The sequence below is a fragment of the Vipera ursinii genome (assembly GCF_947247035.1).
Source record: "Vipera ursinii genome assembly, chromosome: 5".
Lineage (NCBI taxonomy): Eukaryota > Metazoa > Chordata > Lepidosauria > Squamata > Viperidae > Vipera > Vipera ursinii.
In genome coordinates, this window is record NC_139518.1 from 90904830 (window position 1) to 90927771 (window position 22942).

Consider the following 22942-nt stretch of genomic DNA (forward strand, 5'->3'; position numbering starts at 1 on the left):
TTGCTTATGCCATATGGGAAAAGAATGAATAAAACTGGACTATAAACATTTGGAAGGAAATGTGTCAAAGAAGCTTTGTTGCAATTACATGTTTATATGGTTGCTAAAATTGAGCTCAATTCATTTGATACTGGACTGAGGTTCATATCATTTGATACTGGACTGAGGCTACGATTAATTAGATTAACCTCAGAGTCTACAATAAGAACTTACTTTTTTTATTCTTACACTTTTTTTATTCTTATTATTTTTATTCTTACACTTATTCTTACACTCCTTTGGGAGTTGGGGCAGTTTTACTGTACAGAGAGGAATCTTGGGTATAGGTTAATCTATGCTTGTATCTGTAGCCATTTGGCTGTTTTCTTATGTCTTGGTGCTGATTGGTCCATTACACTAATTAACAGGTATTCCTGTGCTGTGCTTAGTTCTAAGGCTATACTTCTAGTACTAAGATTGCCCTTAGTTGCAATATCTACCTTCTACATCTCGCTAATCCTATACTTTTATAGCCCAATCTTCCTTTATAGATTGTACATATTTGCCTTTCCAGCAAAGAATCTCTTCGGCTCTCTTTTTCTCTGTCAAAACTTCTAATGGCCAGTAGGTGAAGTGCTTGTATTTATTTATTTATTTTATTTTGGTCTGGCACGGGGAAGGGCAACGCTGGCTTCTCCTGAACTAGACCAGCTGTGGCCCCACACACGTGTCTGGCTATATTGCTTTAGGCAGCCCTAATGATGCAGGAGGGGAAGGAGGCTGCAGCAGGAATGGGACAACTTGTCACAACCAATTCGCTGCAGGACAACTCACCACAGGACAACTTGCTGTGGGATAATTTAACAATGCTAGTTAATTATTTAAAATAAATACTTTAATTTTTGCCTTTCACATTTCATTCTGTGTCTCCTTTTGCGTCCTTTCTTTAATGATTCTATTCCACTATTTCTTTGATATTAGTGTAATTCTTGTCCTGCAGTCAGTTGGCCACAGCAAATTGTCATAGGCCCATCATGCTGTTGTTCATCTGCCCAACTGGTCTTCCTTTGGCGCTGAGGGGGCATCTGGCAGCACCCTTTTTAGCTAGCTTCACTCTAAGCTTCTCACAGGGTATTTTATCAAACTGAAACTAAATTTTATAACATTTCCCAAATTGATTAATAAAGATAGCAAATGTGATAAGGCTAGCCTGACAAGTTCCATGCAGGCTTTGAGTAATTATATTTCCTAGATGCTTATCTTTGAATCTTTTGTTCTAGATGGTTATCGCACTAGTTTATAATTTCCTTGATAATCCCCTGCCCGCCTTTGAAGACAGGAACAGGAGCACTGCTCCAGTCACTCAGCACTTAAATCAGTTCTCCAGTTTTTTCTCCAAAATAAATATCCCAAAATACAGTTTGCTTGAATTTCAATTCATTCAAAATAGAGGTATTTCCTGATCTTATTTCTATCCATCTCCAGTCTAAATCTTGCCCCTTCATCCTGATCTTCACACTGCCTAATGAAAAATCTAATTTGTTGGTGTGTAGGCTACACAAAAATATGAGTTGAGTAGCTTTGCATTTATTACTAGTTAGCATTTTGACTTTTTCATTGAGCAGCTGGTACAGTATACTAATTCTTTGTATTTTCAGCACATTCTGTCATCCTTGCACCCTTTAGTAATCTCAGCTCATTCTGAGCTGTCACTTTCCTGACACCACTTACAATTATACTGTATTTATATGTTCCTTTGGGATAAGCAAAGACAATTTCCCCCCTTTCCCCAAATTGCAAGCTAGTTGATAAAAAGAGCATCCAAAGTGCTAGAGATGAAAAACAAAAATTACCTTACTATTTTGGAATTCCAGATTAATTGCTCTGAGGAAAGAAATGATAGGTGGCCTGAGGGTATGAAAGGATACTTGCAGGAGGCTAAAGAGGTAAGTTGTCATAGTTTGCTACCTTGTATTTTAAGGATCAGAAACAAACGTGTTCTGGCCAGAACTACTTACTTGTGAAATATTTTGTCTCTCCTGAACCCATGCAGTGGAGTAGCTGTCAGGATGCATTAAGTCCACAATACTCGTTCATTTATGTGGAGATAATAGCTGAAACATCATCACCCGTATCTGTTGGAAGACCAACTTGGCTAAGACTAAGCCACTGCCAAATCTTCATGGCCTTATGGACTGCTTAATTTTCTAAAGGTTAGAAATACATAAAGGTGGGGGGCAATTTGTAGTGTGAAAAGGTAGCGACTACTGGCTAAGGTGACAGGAGTTGGCTCTCTAACTCTTGGAGCAACTTGCAATCCAAGTGCCAAGAATTCACTAAATTTACTGAGCTTACTATATTGTAATATAATTCATACTACTCTAGTTTCATTTGGCATTTACAAAATATCCATCCTGAATTTCTGCAATGTTAATATAAGGAAAAATGCTAAATGTATGAGTTTTTATTTTAAAAAGTCACACATGTCATCATTCCTATATAAATCCAAGAACATAGACATAATGTCACCACTCATTTGACTAAATAATTGTAACTAAATCTCCTGATTTACAAAAATGTGAACCTTAAAACAGAATGAAAATCAGGATGAGGACACTAACTTCTTAACAGGGCCTTTAAATGTGTATTTTGTCTGCATCATTCACAACGGTTCTATTGTAAATCATAATCTTATAAAACATATGAATCACCTTATTTTAGCTAGATTCACAAAGTAAGTTATTATAAAAGTCAACCCATAAAATATTTAATACCAGAAAGAGAAAAAAAACAGTAAAAGAACTCAAAATTGGGAAATACCTTTCAGAAGATAGGAAAGTAATTAATAATCATTCAATAAACATAACTATTTCATTTATTTCTTTGAGAAAACTTACAAAGGCAAGTATGTCAGAGCCTAAAATAGTTACAATGATTCTGTGCTTATTAAACGTGCTACTTTAAACCCTGTTAGTCTACTTTGGAAAAAAAAGAGAAATCGGCTGGTGCCATATCTTCTTACCACTCCCTCCCTAGCCCCTATAGGAGTTATCTGTGCCTATATCTTACTAAATTATGAGCATTGCTAATTCTGTATAAAGATCTGAAATCTTCCCCACAGCATGTAATGGAGAACATAACACTGAATTGAAAGTTGGCACACAGGCTTTCTAGTGCTACTTAACATGATACACAAATTCACCAAATACAGCCTATAGAAGACATCAGAGGATTTAATTTTAGTCCAAAAGCAAATCTTGCCCTCTCTTCTACTGCAAGTGAGCCTTAAACCATTTCTTATAGCAAAAGGTTAGGAATGGAATTGCTGAAAAAGTTCTTATAAACAGCAGTACATACAAAAAAATAAAGTGCAGTTAGTTTTCGGCAATCATTAACTATTTTAAAGACAAAGCTGGCAAAACTGGCTGGAAAAAAACACACCTTGCTATCTTTTTAACTGCATTTCAGTATCTTCAGTTCAGAGAAGGGCCTCTTTCAAAAGGAACAGCCCAACGGAAGGGTGCCCTCTCACCAGTCATGGCTGTGCATGGAGGGAACCACTGCACAGGCCAGGGTTTTACAGGGCATTTCCAGAGTGGACGAAGAAGCTTCTTGTGGCAGGCAGCGGGGCAAGGGTGTGCTGCCGCCAGTCTTCATCCGGGGGCATGTCAACCCGCCTCGGGCCTTGGACCTTGGCTTGCTGGGAAATCAGGCAGCCACTCTGAAAGCCTTTGTGTCTTGAAGTCCCAGGTGAGACTGTGGCGTAACCCCTGCCAGGGGACCACTTCCAGCCCAAAGCACCAGCCTCATCCTTTCCCTGAGGGAGCGGCCACTGGGGCAGAGGCTCTTGTGAGTCCTCGCTCATCTGGGTGAGAGTGTCCCCATGCGCTGTGTCACTCTCTGATGCTGCTGCGATCTCTTGCCCAGCATGACTTCGCTGTAGCCGGTAGTTGGAAGCGTTTGACGTTCCACTGTCTAAAAATGTATTAAAAAACGTTTGCCCTTGAGAAGACTGGTCCTGTTTGTAAATAGGATTCTCATAATTCAGCAGCACACTTGGTTTATCTTCTGGGTGGAAAGCTGCATTCCTGTCAGGCACAGTTAGACACTTTTGGATATTCTTCTGATTTCCTGAAAAATGAACAAATTGTATATTATTTTACCTATCCATAGTTGAAGAGCAAAAAAAAAAATTCATATCATGAAAGGAGTTTGAGACTTTGCATTTTAATATCAATCCTAACACAAAAAAATAATTCTAGACTACTCATAACAGAAGAACTAAAAAAGGTAAAGGTAAAGGTTCCCCCGCACATGCGTGCTAGTCGTTTCCGACTCTAGGGGCCGGTGCTCATCTCCGTTTCAAAGCCAAAGAGCCAGCGCTTGTCCGAGGACGTCTCCATGGTCATGTGGCCGGCATGACTAGACGCCAAAGGCGCACGGATCGCTGTTACCTTCCCACCAGAGTGGTCCCTATTTTTCTACTTGCATTTTTACGTGCTTTCGAACTGCTAGGTTGGCAGAAGCTGGGACGAGTAACAGGCACTCACTCTGTTACGCGGCACTCGGGATTCGACCCAAACTGCCGACCTTCTGATCGACAAGTTCAGCGTCCTAACCCACTGAGCCACCGCGTCCCTTAACAGAAGAACTACAGCTGACCAAATCATTTGCTTTGATAAGCTTATCTAATGAAAGCCTGAAATAGCTCAGCAGGAAACATTCCTTAGCAGGAAATATAAGATGCAATAACGGCCATCACATACTTCATTCCTGAATTTAATTAGCAGCTTCTGCAGTCTGTGCCAATCAGTACTGAGCTACTTTCTCGACCATAGTTTGGACTGTGACCCTTGGGTGGCTGTGGCAAGTGTTAGGTAAGTGTTAACTACTGTCTATGTTAATGTTAAGATCTCCATCATTGGCCTGGTGTCTTGCTGGGCTCCTGCCATCAAAGGGGAAGGGAGGGGGGAGGCATTTGAGGCAAACCACACCTGTGTATGAAATGATGGGAAATAGGGAGGTGATGGTGAATGGGAAAGGAATGGGAAGGGAAAAGTGACAATGGAAGACCCTGTTCTGAACCAGCCTACTACCAGCCTTGCAGAAAGGCAACCCCTGTACAAACGGCAGAGGCTGGAGAGCGTCTGAAGCTGGAAGGCGTCAGCCAAGATTTATTACACAAACAACAAAACACTGGAACTGTGATCCTCAAACGGAGCGGTTGCTTTCAGCAACCAGCCCTTCCCCAAACACTCCCTTTATTAGAGTTCAGGGCGTGGCCTCCCTGTGCCTCCTTCCGAGGAGTCCCACAGCCTTTCTCTGCTTGTTCCTGCTTGACTGCCTCCTGCGTCGGGCGTCCTTGAACAGGGCCAGCTGTGGGTCATCATCATCCGCACTGTCGGGCTCGCGCAGCTGAGAAGAGGGCCCTGGCTGGGGGCTCTGCGAAGCCTCCAAGCCATCATCAGCAAGTTCGTCTTCAACACCCTCCTCCTCCCCCTCGTCTGAGTCATCCGAGACATCCGAGCCGGCTGCCGGACCCACAGGCTGGCCCTGAATCACAACACTATCCCGCACCGCAGGGCCCTTCCCCCGGGTCTGCCGATCCGGATGCGGTCGGGATGGGAATTGTTCGTGAAAAGCAGTCACCAACGCAGGGGCATGAACGGCGGTCGCATCATCCCAGGTGAAGTCCTCCGGCCCGTACCCTTTCCACTCGATCAGGTACTGGAAACGACCTTTCAGCCAACGGGAATCCCTGATGCTGGCGACCTCGTACTCGGGGGTGCTGCCTCCATCACGAGGTCCTGATGGGGGAGGTTCCGCTTGGCGGAGTGGACAAGCCGGTTGCTCGGGGACCAACAGGGACCGATGGAAGACTGGGTGCACGCGCAGGGAACGTGGCAGAGTTAAACGATAGGCGACCGGATTGATGACAGCCTCGACTGGGAACGGTCCTAGGTAACGGTGATCCAGCTTCCTTGCCGGCCGTGTGGATGGTAGGTTCCTGGTGGACAGCCAGACCCGATCCCCCACCGATAGTGGAGGCGTATCCTGTCTCGACCGATCGGCAAACCTCTTGTAGTCGGCCTTGGCCTTCTCCAGCTGCCGTCGCACCAATCGTTGGATCGCCTGTAACTCTGCCATGAAGTCGTTCGCTGCCGGCTCCGGTGAGTCCACGGGAGAAAGGGGGGAAAAACCGGGGGTGATAACCCACATTGGCCAAGAACGGTGTCATCTGCGTGGAGGTGTGCTGCGAGTTGTTAAAGGCAAACTCGGCTATGGCCAGATAGTCCACCCAATTGTCCTGCTGCAGGTTGACGTAGCAGCGCAGATACTGCTCCAGGATACCGATGACCTTCTCGGTTCCCCCGTCAGTTTGAGGATGATGCGCGGACGAGAGGCAAACCTTGATGTCCAACGCACGCATCAACTCCTGCCAGAAGCGGGCTGTAAACTGGGCCCCCCTATCGGAGACGACTCTATCGGGGAGGCCGTGCAGCCGAAACACCTGTTGGATGAACATGCGACTAGTGGCGCGAGCTGACGGTAAGCCGCGACAGGGGATGAAGTGCGCCATCTTGCATGTCCACCACCACAAACACTGTCGTGAAGCCGGAGGATGGGGGTAAATCCGTCAGAAAGTCCATGGACACAGCCCCCCAGGGTCTCTTGGGTGTTGGCAAAGGCTGCAGTAAACCAGGCGGGGCCCCTGTCACTGACTTGGCCTGCCTGCATGGGATGCAGGAGGTGACATAAGACTGGACGTCGTGTCGGACTCGGGGCCACCAGAAGGTACGGGAGACCAGGTTCAGAGTCTTGAACAGGCCAAAATGCCCCACTGCCGGGTTATCATGACACTGGCTGAGGACGAGTCCCCTGAGTGGCCCTCCCGGAACATAGAGCCGGTCACGATAATACAAGAGTCCATCCGTGACCGTCCAAGGCGAGTCCAGCCCCACCTCCTCCTTCCGCTGAGCCACCCACGCCTCCTGCTGCTGCGCCTCCCGGATCCGAGCCCGTATATCAACCGGCTCCCGCACCGCAGCAAAAGACTCGACGGGGATCACTGTCCTGGGCAGAAGCTTGTCTTCCACTCGGGTATATTCGGGCTTCCTGGACAGAGCATCCGCTCTCTGATTGTGCCCACTTGGTATGTACCGAACCTGGAAGTCAAACCTCGCAAAGAAAAGAGACCACCGGATCTGGCGTTGGTTCAAATTCCGAGCGGTCTGCAGGCTTTCCAGATTCTTATGGTCCGTCCGGACCTCGATTTGATGCCGCGCCCCCTCCAGATGATGCCTCCAAGCCTCGAACGCCGCCTTGATGGCCAGCAGCTCCTTCTCCCAGATGGTATAGTTGCGCTCCGAGGGGTTCAATTTCCGAGAGTGATACGCGCAAGGGAAAAGGGTACCACTGGGCGTCGTTGCCTGGAGTAACACGGCCCCAATGGCAATGTCAGAGGCGTCCGCCTCCACGACAAACGGCCGTTGCGTGTCAGGATGCTTCAAGATGGGCTCCTTCATGAAGGCGTCCTTCAAAGCCTGGAACGCCTGTTGTTCTGGTGCGTTCCACTGGAACCGAGTCTTCTTCTGCAGGAGCCGGGTGAGGGGGGCTGTCAAGGCAGCAAAGCCAGGGATGAATGTTCGATAGTAGTTGGCAAATCCAAGAAGTCGCTGAACATCCTTCACGCGACGCGGGGGTTGCCAACTCTGCAACGACTCAACTTTACTCGGCTCCATGGCGATGCCCTCAGGGGAAATGCGGTGACCCAGGAAATCGATGGTCACCTGGTAGAACTGGCACTTCTCCAACTTGGCAAACAGCCGATGTTCTTGGAGGTGCTGCAGGACCTGACGGAGATGCTGATGATGCACTTCACGCGACGGGGAGTAGATCAGGATGTCGTCCAGGTAGATCACGACAAACTGGTCCAACAGATCCCGAAAGATGTCGTTCATAAAATGCTGAAACACAGCGGGGGCGTTGGTCAGGCCAAACGGCATCACCGTGTACTCAAAATGTCCATAGCGAGTACCAAACGCCGTCTTCCACTCATCACCCGGCCGAACCCTGACGAGGTTGTAAGCTCCACGCAGGTCCAGTTTCGTGAAGATCTTAGCCTCCCGAAGTCGGTCCAAGAGCTCGGGGATGAGGGGCAGCGGGTAACGGTTGCGCACCGTGATGGCGTTGAGTTTCCGGTAGTCACAGCAAAGCCGTAACTCGCCCGACTTCTTTTTGACGAAGAGCACGGGCGCAGACACTGGCGAGGACGAGGGCCGGATGAAACCGCGAGCCAAATTCTTTTCCAGGAAGTCCCGCAATGCAGCCAACTCGGGCTCCGACATGGAGTACAAACGCCCCACTGGGAGAGGCGCATCAGGGACTAAATCAATGGAGCAGTCATAGGGCCTGTGCGGGGGTAATTGATCCGCCTCTGACTCGCTGAACACATCAGCAAAGTCGGATAGTTCGGGAGGCAAGGAAACCCCTGGGGAACCCTCCACCTGGCCGGCACAGATATGGCAGGAGTTGTCCACGCACTGCAAGCTTGGGAAGGTGACCAAGTTCTGAGACCAATAGATCTGTGGATCATGCGCCCGGAGCCACGCCAGTCCCAAGACCACAGGGAAGTGCAGATCCGAAGTGATGTAGAACTGGATGGCCTCCACATGGGAACTGATGGCCATACACACTGGTTGCGTGGTGGCCGTAATAGGCCCGGACAGGAGCACTCGACCATCGATAGTCTCTACTAACATGGGCGGATCCACCGGACACTGGGGAACAGCCCATTTGGCCACAAAGGCTGAGTCCATAAAGTTTGTGGTGGCCCCAGAGTCAATTAAGGCATGGACTGGAATCCCCTCTGGCTTGCCAGGAAGGATCAGACGTGCCTCCAAAATCAAATGCCGTGGAGGTTCACAGGCACCATCGGAACGGCGTCGCTCAGTGTGGTTGTGGGTCGCCCGATCTATCACACCGTCTAGATCGGGCTCGGGGCGTTTCCCGACAGCAAAGTAGGGGACTTTCTCGGGGCAGGCTTGGTCACTGATGCCCGCTGACGCTTCTTTGGGCAAGAAGCAGCCAAATGTCCAGGGTCCCCACAGTAAAAACACAACCCCCCCGATCGTCGTCTGTCCATTTCCATCACCGATAAACGAGACCTGGCGGCACCCAGCTCCATTGGCTCCTCCCTTTGGACTGGGGGCTCACGCACAACAGGGACGGCAGGGGTCTGTGGGGTGGCACGGCGACTCTTTCGCTGCTGCAGCCGGGCATCGATCCGCAGGCAAAGATGGATCAGCCCATTCAGGTCTGAGGGAATGTCCACGCGGGCCAGCTCATCCAACATCTCCTCCGACAACCCATCCTGGAAGGCATCCACGAGCGCAGCCTCATTCCAGGCGGAATCCTGGCTAAGCAGCCGGAAATCGCTGATATAGGCCTGTAGGGGGCGTTGACCCTGCCTCAGAGCTTTCAGGCGTCGGGTGGCAGTCTGCGTCTTAATTGGGTCCTCGTACATTAGGCGCATATGGTCACAAAACCCCACAAAGTTATCCAACAAAGGGCTAGGTTGTGCCAGCAGAGGCGTGCCCCAACGAGCTGCATCCCCCGAAAGAAGGCTTAACACGAATCCCACCTTATCCCGGTCAGTGGGGAAATCAGCTGCTCTCACGCTGATAAAAAGCTGGCATTGTCCCAGGAAGGCAGGAAACAGTTCTGGATTGCCAGCAAATTTATCCGGCATTGCTATCTGACATTTCCTCCTGGGTGGGGGTGCAGCATGTACCTGAGCTTGCAGTTGAGCCACCTGAGCTGCCAGCAAAGTGAGTTGCTGAGTGAGCTGAGCATTCTCGGCACGTAGCTGCTCCATCTTAGTAGTAAGGGGTGGGAGGCTGAAAGCAAACTGTTCTGAACCAGCCTACTACCGGCCTTGCAGAAAGGCAACCCCTGTACAAACGGCAGAGGCTGGAGAGCGTCTGAAGCTGGAAGGCGTCAGCCAAGATTTATTACACAAACAACAAAACACTGGAACTGTGATCCTCAAACGGAGCGGTTGCTTTCAGCAACCAGCCCTTCCCCAAACACTCCCTTTATTAGAGTTCAGGGCGTGGCCTCCCTGTGCCTCCTTCCGAGGAGTCCCACAGCCTTTCTCTGCTTGTTCCTGCTTGACTGCCTCCTGCGTCGGGCGTCCTTGAACAGGGCCAGCTGTGGGTCATCATCATCCGCACTGTCGGGCTCGCGCAGCTGAGAAGAGGGCCCTGGCTGGGGGCTCTGCGAAGCCTCCAAGCCATCATCAGCAAGTTCGTCTTCAACACCCTCCTCCTCCCCCTCGTCTGAGTCATCCGAGACATCCGAGCCGGCTGCCGGACCCACAGGCTGGCCCTGAATCACAACAGACCCAATCAGCAAACTGGCTTGTACAAGGTTCTTCAATTGTTTGCCTTGAGAATGGAATATTACCAGTTTCACACCTCAGAGCTTCTGAAAACATCTTACCGGCATCACATTGGCTGGCTGGGGGAACTGGTCATGGGGGGAGGGATTAGGAGTTGGAAAGAATAGCTTTGTATTTTGTGCAGGAACAGCAGATTCCGCCTGACTTTGCTGCAAACAGTTTCTGAGTCACGAGTCCTACTTTGAGAGAGCAAACTGGGGCAGCTCTGACATTAAGCAGAATCTGCACTTTTAGTCAACCCGGAGAGGATTACACCTCTACTGTGGGGACCGTGCATATGATGTCAACTCAAGGGAGTGACCAGGAAGAAAATGAAACCTGTGGAGATGCGTCTACCAGACCCCCTTCCAGAGGACTGGATCTGTCTGAGTGGCTGGGGGAAGACGGCCAGCCGAGACACCAGATGATCCCTAGGGGTCGGGAGAAAAGAGAAGTGGGAAGAGAAACTCCAAGGGGTAAGTAACATTCACCCACGGAGGAAGAGGCAGCCGCCAACGTAGAAAGCGAGCTGAGCTGGAAGGGCTGGAGGAAGAAAGTGATGAGTGCAGAGAAAGCAACTGGGCAGACTGGATGATAGAACAAGCCATAAAGTTCATGTGGGGTGTGTGTGTTAGAGAACCTCAAAGCTGCAAAACCCTGTTTTGGATGGGGCAACCTGATGCACATCTACCCCCCTGCCTCAACGCAGCTGGCGATGTAACATCCATCCTATTGTGATGGCCAGTATCTCAGCTAGCCCAATGGTGGCAATCGCCACCTCTCTGGTAATGGGGGTGGCTGCCTGGAAGCAAGTACCTATGGGACCAGCCGCAGGGGGAAAGCGAGCCCACAAGGCACCCCCCGGATGTGAAGTTTAACAGAGACCTCCCCAGCAACTGGGATTCTTCCTATCCCAGGCCTGGACCTACATGTTGGAGTATGGCCCGGAATTACCCACCGAAGGAGCCAAGGTGAAATGGGTTACCATGGCCCTGGAGGGGCCAGTTACCCAGTGGACGGTGACCTTCCACAATGACAACACCCCGGAGCTGAGAAATAATCACTTCATGGCTGCCCTCCACAAGTGTTTCGAAGACCCCCTAGCTGCATCAAAAACATCCTACAAGGGAGGAGGGGGGCAGTGGCTGAGTGCACCTAAGAATTTTGTGAGCTGATGTCTCGATTAACTGACTGGCCACAAGAAAGCTATTTCAAGGATGACTGAGTGACGAAAGCTATAATACCTGTGTCTCCAGGAATGCCCCCCTCCCACTCTCCATGGTTGGTACATCCTAGCAGAGGAAGTAGAGATCGACCTGGCCCAGAACAAGCACTGATTGAGACATGGGTGGTGAAAGCCCTCCCTGAGAAGTGGTCCTAAAGCACTCAGACTTGAACACTCCTTCTGTCATCCAAGCCGATGCCAGCAATGTGGCTGTTCTCCTACAAGGAAACCAAGAGGGGCCCCTGCAACCATGCACCTACACGTCCAAAAAACCTCACCAACACTGAGGGTTGTTTCCCATTTGTAGTGCAATGGGCATTATTTACATGGAGACACTTCCTGGAGGGGGCCAAACATCTAGAGGCCCTAAAACCTCCCTGAAAGCTGTTGCCCAAACAAGTCTGATGGGCGCAATATTTTAATTGCTTCAATTTCACTCTGAAATAACACCCAGGGGAAAAAAATTCCCAGCTGATGCACAATCTAGAATGCCTCAATATGATAGCTCTAAGTCAGATATAATCAGGCCAGTCATCCCCTCCCACCAACTAGCAACACAAGTAACCACCAGGGCACAAACAAAAGCGAGAGCCACCAAAACCAAAGGCAAAGAAAGAAAGATGAGTCCCTGACAATATGTGGGGATTAAAGGGGATAAATGCCATTTGTTTGGAGAACATGTACCTCCTTCCCTTAATGACTGACATGTCAGGTTATTTGTCCAAGGGGAAGATTTTCACCAAGCTGGATTTAAGGGAAGTGTACTACCGAGTGCGGATTAGGGAAGGGGATGAGTGGAAGACTGCATTCAACTGCCCCTTGGGGTGCTATCAATTTTGGGCTGCAAGGGGCACCTGCCGTGTTCATGCAACTAATAAATGAAATGCTATATGAACATCTGTATAAAGGGGTACTGGTGTACTTGGTGATATCTTAATTTATACTGAGACCATGGAAAAGCCCATAAAGCTAGTGAGACCTGTGCTAGAGAAGCTGCTAAAAGCCCATTTGTACTTGAAATGATCCAAATGTGACTTGCACAAGACCAGTTTAGACTAATTAGGTTACCATATTTCCAGGGAGGGAGTAGAAATGGACCCGGGAACGGTGAGGGCAATATTAGAATGGGTGGCCCCACAGACCAGAAGGCAACCTGGGGTTTACAAACTTCTATAGGCAATTTATTCCCACATCCGCACAGATAGCCCTACCCATCACAAACCCAACTGAAAATGGGGAAGGGGACGAAGCCCTAGTCAACCCTTGAACTGGACTGAGTGCCAAGTGGCTTTCAAAAAGCTAGAGAGCTTTTTGCCACTGAGCCAATATTGAGACACCAGAACCTAGACGAACAGTTTGTGATCCAGGCCGTGGGGGCAGTTTTAATGCAGAGAAATGGAAGAGGAGAGGTGCAATTTTGCGCTTATATGTCTCAGAAACTGTCTGACACCAAGAGATGGTGGGCCATCTGGGAGAAGAAGGCTTACACTGTCAGCTGGGCCCTCCTCATCTGGAGTGTTTTTATTTTTTTACAAATGTTATTGATTTTCTAATATTACATTCACATATTTGAAAAGCAACGTGGTGGTAGTAATTCAATTACATACAGATAGCAGTACAGATTTCAAATTGCTACCATAAACATTTCCTTTTTTCCCTTCATATATACTGTCTATTTGTAGATTTAAAGACAAGTTTTATCCTATCAATCACATAGAAAATAACTCTTACATATATCCATAGTTTTTAGTTTATACATATTCTAATTGTTTTAACATACAATCTTTTAGACAATCAATGACCTAATCGATTTTTCAATTTTAATCTCCACTAACATTTAGATTTAACATTTGATATTTATCATTCCCAAGATTTTTAGTATACTCGCAATTCATCTATCACCATTCCTCACAAAATCTAATATTCAAAATACACATCCCGTTTACTTAACTTCTCACCCTCTATGTCAACAAATTAAGGATACAATATGATATCCTTCCTTTTTGCTAATTTTCAGTTGTTTTTTTAAGTAGTAATCAAAATTTCTTTTTATTTCAATATTTAATACTTCCTCTCTTCCTCTTTGTATCTGCTATCTCTTGCTTAAACTGATAATTTGTACAAGAGGTAGATCTCACCCAGTCTCTTCCGCGCTGCTTTAAGAGTTGCCTGGTGGAAAATGTGACTTTGGCTGTTCACAGCCTAGGGACCAGCCATAATGGCCGGTCCTTTCGTCCCCCGGTTTGAAGGGATCGCCAGATCTAACAAGTATTGTGGCTCTCCCACGATCCAGCGAGCGCCCCTCCTTTCTGGTTGCCTCTTCGGGGAGATTTTTGGCCCTTTTCAGGGCCCCCCAGTGATGCAAAACTGGATGGGGGAGAGACAGCAAGTCTCCCAGCCATCCATAGCGCCTGCGTGACAAACCGGAAAGCCTGGAGACAGTTTTTAGAGAGCAGCAAAGTCCCGTTCAAAGTTTGGACCGACTGCAAGAATCTGGGAGCACTAAGGAACCTGTTTTCTAATGAAGTCTGATAGGCTCCTCACGTTATTTGCTGGGGGGGGAAACTTCTTTGTCGATGCCCTCTCACACCTGCCTCAATATAAGAGCACTAGGGAAGAGATAGTTAACTCTGTCATCCCATCTAAGAACTTGCGGCACCAGCACACGTGAGATAGCCACAGAAGGACTCCCCTCAATCAGGAGACTTACTGATCCAGCAATTAGGAGAAGCCCTGGGAGGGGATAAGTAGTTCCAAAAGCATAAGAGAGACTTGATGCTGAAGCAAGGTTTAGCACGGAAGGGGAGTAAAGTGTATGTCCAAGCCAGCTAGAGAACCATGGTACTACAAAGGGAGTCATGACGCGAAGCCAGAGGGGCACTTTGGATTTGTAAAGACCCTGCACCTTATAAAAAGACAATTTTTGTGGCCAAGGATGAAGGACATAGAATCCTATGTGGCGAGTCGCCCTGTATGCTCATCTATGAAGTGATCGCCAGGGAAAACTCCTGGATTGCTGCAGCCAATAGCCAACCCAACCCTGCCACAGGAGGATAGCCATGGACTTCATAGTTGAGCTGCCAGAGAGTGATGGGAACACTGTCATATGGACTTTTGCTGACCTATTCTCCAAGCAGGCACTCAGCCCAGCTCCTAGCAAAATTGTTCATGCAGCACATTTAGACTGCATGGGATCCCAAAGAGGATTATTTCAGACTGGGGGAGGTACAGTTTACTGCAAAATTCTGGGAGTTCGTGAGCCTAATGGCTCATCTTAGGGGCTTAGCTCCACTTTTCATCCCAGTACTAATGGGGTGGCAGAAAAGCTAACTCAAAAGTGGAGCAATACCTAAGATAAATTATCGGCAGACTAACTGGGCTGAGCTGCTGCCGTTTGCTGAGGTAGCTATAATAAATCAATGCATGGCAGCACAAGACTTACCCCATTTAAGTTGGCTATGGTGGTTGAGTTCGTAGCCATGCCCGAGTTTCTCCCCAGGACCTCCTCTTCTACAACACTGGCGGAATGGATGGACTTTCTGAGAAGCACATGGGTTATGGTGTACAAGGCACTAGGGAAAGCAAGAGAGGCCCAGAAAAAGCAAGCTGATTGGAAGAGAGCCCCTCAAAGGAATTTCAGGGTAGGAGATAAAGTAGTTGAAGTATTTAAACCCAAGGCAGCTCTGTAAGAAGACTGGTCCTAAGTATATAGGTCCTTTCTCCATTGTGCAAATTATAAATCCAGTGACAGTGGAGCTAAAGATGCTGAGAAGTGTTAGGTGGGTCTACCCAGTGTTTCATTGCAGTCTACTAAAGTCTGCTTAAGATTCAAAGCTAAGGCCAGTTGGAGGGACCCCCTCCACCTCCGGCCCTTATAAAAGAGAAGGAACACTATGAGATTAAAGGTATCTTGGATTCTAGACACCACCGGGAAAAGTTGCAATACCTTGTGCTGTGGAAGGGCTATCCTGTAGTGGACACAAAATGGATGATGGCAAAGGACATTAGAACGGCTAGACTAATAAAGAAGTTTCATGCCAGGTACCCTAAGTGAGCAAAGTGAAACAGTGCTTTGTACATGTTTATGAATTTGTGTGTTTGTGTTAATTACAGATGTATCATTCTTCTGGGGGATTGGCATGACAAGCGTTATTCGCTTTTCACCTAGTTTCTTCTCTCCTCTCAACTTGACAATAATTTGGAGGGAGGTGGTTGAATCGCATGGGATGGGAATGGAACACCAAGAATCTGCAGATTATGAGGCCCTGCTCCCTCCTTCAAGGTCATGCTGCACAGGTGTTTGAACAATTCAAGCAGTTCCCATAACAAAAGGGGTGTATGTGATTGGACATCGCAATGGACTGAAGGGGATGGCCAAAGGGGGATTTCAAGTTTAATTATGTGGACATTATGTGGAGTGGGAAATTCAGAGCTGGTTTTGCTTCTTTTGTACCAATGCAGTGTATTCAATAAAAATATTACTTTTGGGAAGAACAATGTCCCAGGAGTTCCTTTCTGGATTCACTAGCTGGACATTTGACAAAATCATGGCAAAAAAGGTTGTAAAACTGAGCTCAATTCACAACTACCTTGCTTATTCTGGCCTCAATTGTGGTCATAAGTTGAGCACTACCTGTATGTGACAAGAAAGGATGCCCCAAGTGGCATGGTGGCGCAGTGGTCAGAATGCAGTATTGCAGGCTAATTCTGCTGAATGCAGTTCAATTCTCACTGGCTCAAGTATGACTCAGCCTTCCATCCTTCCGAGATTGGTAAAATGAGGAACCAGATTGTTGACTCAGTAAACTGCTTAGAGAGGGCTGTAAAGCACCATGAAGCAGTATATAAGTAAGTTCTATTGTTATTGCTAAGAAGATGCTCGTATGAAGTTTAAGCTTGGCTAGCATGAAGAGTTAGGAATTGGCTACACTTACAACCCATCAATAGAGTCAAATATCACATTCAGAGTTAATGTACAGGAAAGCAGACTGCCGAATGGTTGCTGTTAAATGATTGCCAAAGATGTTAACAGCACAGTATATCTCTAGAAGGTGTGGCTTTTCCTGTGACTGTGTCATTGATGCAATCTCTTGGACCAGCACCCATATGCCATCACCCATGCAGAGAATCCTTCAACAATCAGCAGTAAGGACGAACTAGGTTTTCAGCTGTTTTTCCTTGGGAAATGTAAGATAAAGGTGTTTCATGTTGTGACACAGCTGAAAAGCACCATCCTTTTTGTCACCATCATAGAATAGAATAGGAATGATGATTAGACTTAACTTAATTAGTCAAACTGATTCAGGGGCAGCTCTTTACTATCCTTCACAGCAAATGAATAGTTGCAGTTGACTCTATGGAACAATGTATGGTAAGATAAAAATAGTATTTTTCTCTCAGTGAAAGAATCTCCCATTCCCTCCCAAACTTCTGAAGGCAATTGCAGGGTTTGGAAGGAAGAATGTTTCTTCCTCTTCTACAGAAAGACCCATCACCTGCCATAGTTTTTAATCTTATGAAGCTGTCCTCCCTCTTAGCCCCAATACTGTGGACTGAAGCTAACCACAGCTGAATAGATGGATAGTTTGAAAAGTACATGGGGATTGGTGCAGAAGCATTAGATAAGGCTAGGAAATTGTATAAGTTAGGCTGATCGGAAGAGGGCTCCCCAAGAGAGTTTTAGAATTGGGGACCAGGTATATCTGTGTACTAAGTTCCTCAAGTTAAGGCAGCCCTGCAAGAAATTGAGTAATAAGTACATAGGACCTTTCCCAATTGTGAAATTTATAAATCCTGTAACTGTGGAGTTACGGTTATCAAAAGAATTGAAGCGAGTTCACCCAGTTTTCCAATGCAGCTTGTGGAAACCATTCAAAAATCCAGCTTAAGACCAGATAAAAGAACCCCCTCCTCCTATACTGCTGTGTGTGTGTGTGAGAAGCATTATGAAATTAAAAAAATACAACTCAAGGATTTTTATGGGAAAGTTACAGTACCTAGACCTGTGAAGAGACTATCCCTTAGCAGATGCTGAGTGCGTGAAAGCCCAAGATGTTAAAGCTGATTGATTAATACTAGGTTTTCAGCTGTTTTTCCTTGGGAAATGTAAGATAAAGGTGTTTCATGTTGTGACACAGCTGAAAAGCACCATCCTTTTTGTCACCATCATAGAATAGAATAGAATGCTTCTGTAACCATTTCTTGGGGCCTGCCATTCTGTTGGGAGGGGGGATTCTTTGGGGGATGCTCTGCATTGTCCTGCCACTTTGCAAGAAGGAATGCAGCCGAATAACACCATCCTTATCTGGAAGACGGTTTGTGCTTGGAGTCAGAGGGAAATGAAACCAAGAGAGACCTTGAAGGCCTTACCAAAACAATATACCACCTGTGAATTGGATGAGATTCAAATGGACCCTGGGTGGAGGAGTAACGGATATTGCTTTTGGTATACTGCTTGTGTGGGATTTTTCCTCAGACCTCGCTTTGATTCCTTGCTATTACTGGTTCCTAATAGAAGTTCCTTTTGATACAATTCCTGTTTCAAGAGTTCTGCTTTCTTGGGAGACCTAGTTGAGGCAGGTCCTTACATAAAGTGAGGTCTGCATAGTGCCCAACCCAGAGAGGCAGCTGCCCTACCGAGGTGGGTTGCAATCAATCTGTCCCTTCCTACCAGCATAATGGAAGAGGCTGTGACTGAGACCTGGAGCGAAGCTGTCACTCTGGCAGACCCCGAGGAAGGCACTTCTAGGGACCTGGAAGAAGCTGGACCCTCGGCAGAAGGCGAAAGAGCTAGGTGGTCGCTCAAGGTCAGAAAGAAAGAAGACTGAGAAGGAAGGGCTCAGAAAGTGACCATCACACGAGATGGCGGAAAGAAAAAAGCTAAAAAGAAAAATCTGGAGCCTCCCCCCCCCCCCGAGAAAGAAAAATAGGATCCAAAATCAGAGCTGGTGGAGGCAATCCTAAAGCAAACTATGGAATATGTGAGGGAGTCCTTTGAGGAACTAAAAGCCAAGCTGAAGGGACACCCAGGGTCGGAGGAAGAAGTGGAGGAAAGAGCTGATGAAGAATCATTGGTGACTGAGGTGGCAGCAGCCATACAGCAAGTGCGCCCTCCCCAAAGACCCAGAGAGGGGCCACCCCATCCTCCCAGAAGCCGATACCATTGGGGGTGAAATTTGACGGGAATCCCAAGATTGGGGTTCTTCCTTGCTCAGGTCTTCACCTACATGCAAATATATGGGAGGACATTGCCAACAGACAAGGAGATAGTCTGGGTGGTCACCCTGGCATTGGAGGATACTGCGGCTAACTGGATGGTGATCTTTTACAACTGCAATGTCCCAAAATTGAGGTTTTTGAATTGATTTATGGCAGCCCTCCAGCATCGCTTCGAAGACCGCCTTGCAGACTGGAAAGCCCACAATCGCATAAAAACAGTGAAGCAGGGGTAGTGGCCAGTAGCTGAATACATGGAGGAAATTTGAGAGCTGGCCAGTCATCTAAATTGGCCAGAGGACATATCATCAACCCAGTGACTGTCGAATTAGAGTTCCCTAAGAGCCTATGACAAATCCATCCTGTTTTCCATGGTAGCTTGCTCAAACCAGAAATTACATCTAACCTTAGACCACTTGCAACTTCGGTGCCTACACCTATCTTAGTTGAGGGTGAACATTTTGAAGTGTGGGACATTTTGGACTTCCGTAAACATCATGTTTCCACACAGTACTTAGTAGCCTGGAAAAACCTTCCATCCTCCCAGAATGAATGGGTATATAAAAAACATATTAAGGTTCCTACGTTACTCAAATGATTTCACTCTTGGTATCCTGATAAGCCTGATTAATATGCCTTTCCATGTTTATTTTCTCCCCCTCTCCTCTTTTTGTTTTGCAGGTAGATCTGTCATTTTTCTAGGGGGGCTATATGTCAGATCCCCAAAGAAATGTATTACTTTACTTTCTATCCTATATATGCTTCTGTAACCATTTCTTGGGACTTGCCATTCTGTTGGGAGGGGGGATGCTTTGCATTGTCTTGCTACTTTGCCCTTCTCCCAGGGGAAGGAATGCAGCCGAATAATATCACCCTTATCTGGAAGAGAGTTTGTGCTTGGAGCCAGAGGGAAACGAAAATGAGAGATTTTGAAGGGTGGGCCAATGGAGCCAGTTACCAAAATAATATACCATGTGTGGATTGGATGAGTTTCAAATGGACGCTGGGGGGAGGAATAACAGATATTGCTTTTGGTATACTGCTTGCATGGGATTTTTCCTCAGACCTCGCTTTGATTCTTTGCTATCACTGGTTCCTAATAAAAGTTCCTTTTGATACGATGCCTGTTTCAAGAGTTCTGCTTTCTTGGGAGATCTAGTTGAGCTGTAAGGTCTTCTTACACTATCCATCTGCAACCAACGACTGCATTAGCTTTATGACAGCTACAGCATACTGTGGGATCATAGTTAAATAGTGGTCTAGTACTAGGACTACTTCCTGGGGGGAAGGACACCTAGATCTCTCTCACAGGTACTGTTGAGCCAGGTACCACCTTCTATATCTGTGCATTTAATTTTTCTTGCCTATGTATAAAGACCTTATTTTCTCACCAATGAATTGCATTTTGTTAGGTAGGACCCAAAGTTCAAGTCTGTCAAGGACCTTCTGAATCTTAAGTCTATCATCTAAAGTGTTAGCAATTTCCCCCACCTTGGTGTCATTGCAATTTTGAGGAGTTCCCCATTTATCCCCTCATCTAGTTTGTGAAGATGTTGAAGAGTACTGGGCCCAAGATAGAACCTTAAGGTACCCCACTACATGCTACTCTCCATGTAGATGTAGTTCCACTGAGGACTACATGCTGAGTGTGATTGATCAGCCAGTTACGAATCCATCTGGTGGTGATGCTGTCTATCCCACACTGTTCTATCTTACCAAGTAGTTTGTGGTCTACTTTGTCAAATGCCTTAGAGAAGTCCAAGTAAACTATATCTGCAGTATTTCCCTGATCACTAATTTACTGACTGTATTACAGAAGGCAGTAAGGCTTGTCTAGCATGATCTGTTTTAACAAACCCATACTTGCTTCTAGTAATTGACTTGTTCATTTCTTGGTGCTCACAAATGTGCTACTTGATTATCTTTTTCCAGGATCTCACCAGGTATTAATTCTTTATCTACTTACCAATTTTATATTTCTGTATCAGTATTTTTATTTTCTTTTTGTTGTTGTTTGTTCACTCTTTTTTCTTGTATTTTTAAAAATGATGAGCAAATACATTTTTTTAAAAAGCCCAGTCATTTACCTGATTGTCTATGCATTTTGCTCACCATACTAGTCACTGGAGCATCATGGGAGAAGTGCTGCAGTTGGGGTGAAGAGTGCTGAGGACAGAAGGGGAGCACAGGAGGCAAATTGGGAGGGAAGGAAAGAGAAGTAGTGCTGGAAGAATAGGATTTGGCTTCCACTGACAGTTTCTTCTTGCTGGACACTTCCTTTTAAAACAAAGAAAAAGAGAAATAAATAAATAAATACTAAAACTGGAATCAACAAGGGCAAACAGATGGCCAGCACAGAGCCAGGAAATCAATAAAAGTTACCAAAATATAAGAAAAAAAGGTACTTGCAACATCACATTATCCAGAACATTATTTTAGCACAAATACATAAACAGTAAAACACCATCTTTTCAGCACCCATGGTGGTATAGTAGTTAGAATGCAGTATTGTGGGCCAACTCACTGGTCACTCCAGGAGTTCGATTCTGAGTCAGTCTTTCCCAGGTTGGTAAAATAAGGACCCAGATTGTTGGGGGCAATATGCTAACTCTGTAAACCGCTTAGAGAGGGCTGTAAAGCACTGTGAGGTGGTATATAAGTCTAAGTGCTGCTGCTGCACAACGCTCTAATACAGCATGCCCACAAGGCACTTGCTGCTGACTTCCTTTCTCCCTTCCCTCAGCTGCTGTAGCACATCACTAAGTCCCCCATTTCCTCCCCCCCGATCTTCTAATGCAGACATGTCAAACTCGCGACGTCACGTGACGTCACGCAACGTATCGGAGCTTTTTTCCCATTGCCGGCAATGGGGTGGGCGCGGTTTTGTTGCGGCGTGTCCGGCCCGCGGGCCGGCAGTTTTACACCCCTGTTCTAACATCTTCTTTTCCCATTCTGCCTTGCCCCCTTTCCTCAGCTGTTGCTGCCACCACTCAGGTCCCTGACTGACATGGCCGAGGAAACTCCTCAGCCCTGGCCTTTTCCAACTTCTCCCTGCTTGGAACAGCCACATCTTAGTTAATACCTGGAACAGAACAGCCCCAACCAGAACATTTGAAGCACCTCCATGCATGTTTTCACATATCATTGTTTTTAATTTTTATTCTGGTGGTGATCATTTTTCTCATCATGGCTGTAGTTTCTTGGCGTTATGACAGATGGAGAGACAGATTCCTCAAAGTTTCTAATTGACAATGTACAGGCTGAGAAATATCCATTTCTCAAGTACAGGAACTAGCACAGTTGAATATGTTTTAACGTCTAGGAAGACATGTCAATTACTTAAGAATATTTTTCATAGGAGATTCTTTAGAAATTGTTCCATTTCTTCTTTCTCCTACCAAATACTCAGTAATGCATATCTAAGAATCAGCTGGCAAGTAACAACTAAGGAGTGTAAATAAAAAATAGTATTTCATAATTTGAAGAGAGAAGCAATGAATAGTTTTTGTTCTCACATTCAGTAAAAAAAAGAATACAGTATTTGCAGCAGAAAAAAATATGCTGATTTTAATCAATTATTTTTCTTTTCTTTTGGCTATTTTGGATACTTTGACCAGAAACTGAGCAAAGAAAAAAATTATTAGGAATAAATAATTGCCCTAATTACACAGCAAATGTAACCAAGCTAAATTGGATTTTGCCAATCCTTCCCATGTGAGGATGGAATATAAGAAAATATTTTGATGGATGTTTGGATGAACAGAATGTTTAGGCTACTTGTTGGATACTAATGATGGGAGGGGGGTCGTGTTTGTACAATTTTGTTTCCTTTCTAACATTTTCCCCTCAAGTGTAGGGTCCACTTTTTTGGTTCTTCTGAGAGTTGATCCATTGTTGTGACAGGAATTGACTGGCTTATTACCCCAAACTCATGTTGGGAACTGAGAGAGAGAGTCACCCTGATGGCTTTCTCCCACAATATCCTATGTTAAAGTGTTATACTGGCAATATCTACTGACAACTCAATTTAAACATGGCCATTTTCAGGTTCAGATAGTTATTATAAGCAGTAGTTAAATCTT

General features: G+C 46.3%; 1 protein-coding gene across 7 annotated transcripts in view; it reads right to left on the reverse strand.

The window, feature by feature from the left end:
- Nucleotides 1-2041: 2041 nt before the first annotated feature.
- USP54 (ubiquitin specific peptidase 54) overlaps nt 2042-22942 on the reverse strand; it is a 158955-nt gene continuing 138054 nt past the window's right edge. For 4 of the 7 annotated variants that reach the window (XM_083364159.1, XM_083364160.1, XM_083364161.1 and 1 more), the window contains exons 22-23: nt 20948-21137; nt 2540-4110 (exon numbers count right to left, since the gene is read on the reverse strand). In XM_083364159.1, the coding sequence (XP_083220285.1) occupies nt 3557-4110; nt 20948-21137 (744 nt within the window). In that variant the 3' untranslated portion in view covers nt 2540-3556. Of the gene's footprint in view, nt 2187-2539; nt 4111-15087; nt 15218-20947; nt 21138-22942 lie in introns of those variants that run through there. The other 3 variants (XR_014492701.1, XR_014492702.1, XM_083364163.1) reach the window with 3 other exon arrangements.